The sequence below is a fragment of the Clinocottus analis genome, unplaced genomic scaffold (genome assembly GCF_023055335.1).
Source record: "Clinocottus analis isolate CAN_PGR_092001 unplaced genomic scaffold, fCliAna1.0.p SCAF_14, whole genome shotgun sequence".
Lineage (NCBI taxonomy): Eukaryota > Metazoa > Chordata > Actinopteri > Perciformes > Cottidae > Clinocottus > Clinocottus analis.
The window spans coordinates 440001-445222 of NW_027175865.1; the positions used below are offsets into that span (position 1 = coordinate 440001).

The 5222-nt window shown below is 42.1% G+C and overlaps 1 protein-coding gene across 5 annotated transcripts in view; it reads right to left on the reverse strand.

Moving 5' to 3' along the window:
• LOC137784547 (collagen alpha-1(XIV) chain-like) overlaps positions 1–3084 on the reverse strand; it is an 82223-nt gene extending 79139 nt beyond the window's left edge. For all 5 annotated transcript variants that reach the window (XM_068575314.1, XM_068575313.1, XM_068575312.1 and 2 more), the window contains exons 1-2: positions 3020–3084; positions 1631–1744 (exon numbers count right to left, since the gene is read on the reverse strand). In XM_068575314.1, coding sequence (XP_068431415.1) covers positions 1631–1712 — 82 coding nt within the window. In that variant the 5' untranslated portion in view covers positions 1713–1744; positions 3020–3084. The remainder of the gene's footprint in view (positions 1–1630; positions 1745–3019) is intronic.
• Between the last annotated feature and the right edge of the window lie 2138 nt (positions 3085–5222).

Here is a 5222-nt window from a genome sequence, read left to right on the forward strand (position 1 = left end):
GTGTGTGTGTGTGTGTGTGTGTGTGTGTGTGTGTGTGTGTGCGTGTGTGTGTGTGTGTGTGTGTGTGTGTGTGTGGCCCGCTGTCAGCCAATGGGAGTGCAGGACTCCAGTGTCTCTGAAAGACCTCTGATCTGGTATTATGGGATGGCGGCCCAGCTCCCGGCTGGAGGGCGGTGGCGGCGCGTCAGCGGGTTCTGGGCTCTGCACCGCGGCCCCGAGCAGGTTTGGCCTTGTTTCAGGTTCAACGCTGCCAAACAACCTCTGAGAGGAGGCGGAGCCTGAATGAAAGAGGGTTTTTTGTTTTGCTTTTGGGTGCAGCATGAAATTGCCCGACTGCTCAAAGCGAAACATTCTTGGACAACATGCATCACTTCACACGTTGAGGTTGGAGACGGATAGAAAACAATATCTTAGATCCATAATCACGTCTTCAATAATGAGGGAGATTGCGGTTGTCGCAGTCGGCGCTGCGCCTTTAAGAGCCCGACGCTCCTCCTTCATCCTCCTGGACAAAAGGAGGACGAGGTTAAAGCGGTGATGAGCGGGGTCACGTGTCGATGACTGAAGAAGCTGAACGAGTTCAAGACGGTGACAGACGGAGTGATCGGAGGGCGGGACCAACGGGAGAAAACAGGAAGCGCTTTTGTGTCAAGACACAGGAAGTAAAACACACAAACAGCTGAGTGGTGAAGTACAGGAGCCAAAGAAATGTGTTAACATGTGTGAAGTTAGTCATTTAGTACATGTGAAGAAACATAATTGGGGATTTTCAATCTGAAACCTGAGTTATCAGGAAGCCTTTGAACTCTTCCATTCATAAAATAAATCAAACGAGCAGTTTAATCACAGACTTGACAGACTGCCAGTAAAGTGCGTTTCCTCGTTAGCATTTTAGCATCAAGGCTTTTCCCTTTGAAGGCAAATAAACAGTTTGCTTAAATAAAAACAGAAAAAAACGTCCAAGAAAGAGCCGAACGTTGGGAGTAAAAGCTGCTCATGAAGTTATGAGTATGACCTGATGAATGAAGCGTGAGAGCAGAGGAGGACGCGTCTACACAGCAGGAGCACCGCGAGGCGTTCAGGGCCAGCAACCTGCTCATAGCCGGTCAGTAGGGGGTAATAACTGGTTATGTTGGGCCCGGTTCGGCCCTGTTGGTCCCCATTGGGCCCAGTTTGGCCCTGTTGGGCCCCATTGGGCCCGGTTCGGCCCTGTTGGGCCCCATTGGGCCCGATCGGCCCCATTGGCCCCGTTGTAGAAACATCCTCTTCATGTTTTAGTTAAATTAAGTTGTTCATCGCTCTAAATGTCAATTAACCCAAAAATAACCAGAACCATGACGGACAGAAACAAAGTGAAGACTAAGATAAGCTGCAAAGCAATATGATGGGAACCATAGAGAACCGTAAAGGGAACCATAGAGAACCCTAAGCACCGTAATGGAACCATAAGAAACCCTTAGAACAAAAATGAACCATAATGGAACCATAATAGAGGGTTCCTTATTGTCCATAAGGAACCCTAACACCATAATGGAACCATAGGAACCATAAAGGGAACCATAAGGAACCCTAAACACCATAATGGAACCATAGGAAACGAGAGGCAGCGAAGACTCATGGAGGTACTGACCTTGACTCCTCGCTGGATGAGGAAACAAGGAGACGAGGACGAAGCCCAGCAGGCCGAGGCTCAGTCTCACGGAGAACTGCATCCTGGGAGCTGCAGATAGGGGGCACGACACACCTGGAGGAGAGGGAGGAGGTGGGAAGGGAGGAGTGAGGAAGTAGAAAATAAATGAGACGAGACAAGAGAAGTCCGTAAGGAAGGAGGAGGCGGTGAGGAAGTGGGAAGGTGACGAGGTGGAAAAAGGGAAGAAAGAGGAGATGAAGAAAGAGGAGAAGAAGAAAGAGGAGAAGAAGAAAGAGGAGATGAAGAGGAGAAGAAGAAAGAGGAGATGAAGAAAGAGGAGATGAAGAAAGAGGAGATGAAGAGGAGAAAAAGAAAGAGGAGATGAAGAAAGAGGAGAAGAAGAAAGAGGAGATGAAGAAAGAGGAGATGAAGAAAGAGGAGAAAAAGAAAGAGGAGATGAAGAAAGAGGAGATGACAGGATTTAAACAGTTTTCTCCAGAAGGTGAAGTCCTCGTTTCAGGTTACAGAAAAAAAACTTTAAATGTTTTGTTTTTCATTTCTGTAAATATAAATACATTAATATTTTTAAAAAAAAACAATAAATAAAAACAATGCACAGGTAAAGGATTTGTAAAATTGTAAAAAAAAATTAAAAAAAATAATAATAGGTGATTAGAAATATGACTGACATCGTCCTCGACTCCTCTATGATGTACAGACTTGCTCTCTCTCTCTCTCTCTCTCTCTCTCTCTCTCTGTCTCTCTCTCTCTCTCTCTCTCTCTCTCTCACACACACACACACACACACACACACACACACACACTATAGAACATGGGACATTAATACAAAAACAGAAGGTGTGGTTTTATTTGTTCATGTTTTATCTCATAAAAACGTTTAGAATTTATAAATATAGTTTTTGTTGTTTTGTTTGCCGCAAACTTTTAATTCATGGAGATTTTTTTTGTAACAGAAAGAGATTGAGAACAAGATGACGCACAGAGGGAACACCTCTGTTCTAAGTCTAAACGTATGAAGTATTATGGGATGGCTGGAGAGCATCTGAGGCTGCGTGTCTCACTTGAAAGGTGCACGAGCACACATCTGTTTAAACACCTGCACACGTGATCACATCCCTGATAACACACTTTGGCTCATTGTGTCGTAAAAGCAGCCGGAAGTTGCTGTTTCTCTTCTTTCCTCCTAATTGAGCGGATCTCAGGTGAGATGAGCGCGCGCGAGGTGGAGAGAAGAAAAGCTTGCGCAGATCATGCAAGCTGATTTTAATCTATTTATATATTTATATTAATGTATAAATGTATATGCGTGTGTGTGTGTGTGTGTGTGTGTGTGTGTGCATGTGTGTATGAGTGTGTGTGTGTGTGTACCTTGGTTCTCTCCGGCTCCTCCGGACAGCTGCTCTTCAGTCCCCCTCGAAGCGACTCTGATGCTGTTCAGCTCCCGCTGCCTGAGCACCAGGAGACAAGCTGGCGCGAACCACGCAGCGCACTTCCGGTCTGGAGTTTCAAAGTAAAAACCCACGCTGACGACAACCGGATTTAATTACTGGGTTATTATGACCGTCCCTAAACACACCATGGATCCATCAGAGCGTCACACTTTATCTCACACCGGAAGTGCAGTTCAGATGCGTTCACTGACCAGCTGAAAATAAGATGATTCAACAATGTTGTTGCTTAAACAGTTACATAAAATGAACTTCATAAACAACTCAAACTAAATGAAATACATTTGATTTAATTAGTAATAAAAAAAGGTTTTAAAACTTAGATACAACGAAATAAGATGAAATATTCATAACATGAATACATACATGTTTTGGGGTTTTTAAAAGATGAATACGATAGAATAAAAATGACACTGTAACACAATAAAATACAATACATGATTAAATAGTTGAATGTGTGTGTCTGGTAAAGAGTAGCAGGGTTAGCTTAGCATAAAGACTCCAGTAGCTAAAAGAAGTTCTCACAATTTATTAAAACACTGGAACCCCTGAACCTGTATACTGTAATACTTTACGTGAGTCTTAACACTTTACAATACTGCTATTGTGGATTCTTTACGTTTATTTATATGACTGTGTCTCTCGTGTCCCACTGTGGGACTAATAAAGGTTTATTTTATCATATTTTATTTTAATTTTGGAAGCTTGAAGCTCATAAAAATAAACCTTCAGGCCGTTAAACTTTAAAACACAATCCCGACATTTAAGTAATATTTTCAACACTTTACTGACACACAATATGTGTATTAGTACTTTTACTTGAGTACAAAATCCAAATATTTCCAAGTAGACGCCTTTGGATCTGTGTGAGGTCACACCTTTGTGCACACAAAGATCCAAACTCGTTGCTTGTCTTCTTTTATTTTGAAGGCAGGGCCGTCCTCACTTCCGGCGTGTCTCCCGCCAGCTTCCCGCCGCTCGGCGCGTGAGTTGAGACTTGCAGCGGGCGGACAGCGGGGTGTTTCCCGCCTCGCCACGCGCTGCCTGCAGCGACTCATTCCTGTCGGCAGAAAGAAACGTGTCGGGAGCTGGAGCGCGTGTCTGTGGGAGCGCGAGACCCCCACCCCCCTCCTGCCTTCCCCTCGGGCGGTTTACGGTTCGCATCCCGCAGGGACCGCTTTCCATACGCAGCTCAACTACCGGGCAGGTGTTGGGAAAAATATGATTACAGAGTCATGGAAACATTCTTCCTGTTTTCTTTCAGTGTTGTTTCCACACACTCACTTTGTTGTTTATTGTTAGGTAAATATTCATAAAACCAGACAAGAAAAAACGTTTTTTGCAAACACCTTCACTACAGTTTGTGTTTCTGATGTAATGTCCATGTTTTGCAGCATGAACTAATGAACTAATGGACCTTGAACTCTTTTCAGTCACGGGTTCGACGACCTTTTGAAGAAATAAAGAGAAAAGTGTGTTTTACAGAATGAAATCACTTCAACATGTAAATGTTGGTCTGTTGTATGCCGTCCTATGGAAGCCCGTTTTTGCACACAAAAAAAAGTATGATAAAAAAAAGTCAAGAAAAAAGGCTATGAAAGCCCATTTCCGCCACAAATAATAATCAGAATTATGACCCCCCCAAAAAAACAAAAAAAAGTCATAACAAAAAAGTATGACAAAAAAAAGTCGACCAAAAAAGTCATGACAAAAAATAGTCGACAAAAAAAAGCGTGACAAAAAAAAGTCGAAAAAAAACCTACAAAAAAAGTATGACAAAAAAAGTCGACCAAAAAAAAAGTATGAAGAAAAGTCGACCAAAAAAAAATATGACCAAAAAAAAGTCATGACAAAAAAAGTCGACCAAAGAAAAAGTATGAAGAAAAGTCGACCAAAAAAAATATGACCAAAAAAAAGTCATGACAAAAAAAGTCGACCAAAGAAAAAGTATGAAGAAAAGTCGACCAAAAAAAAATATGACCAAAAAAAAGTCATGACAAAAAAAGTATGACCAAAAAAAAGTCAACAAAAAAAGTATTACAAAAAGTCATGACAAAAAAAAGTATTACAAAAAAGTCATGACAAAAAAAGTATGACCAAAAAAAAGTAGACAAAAAAAAGTA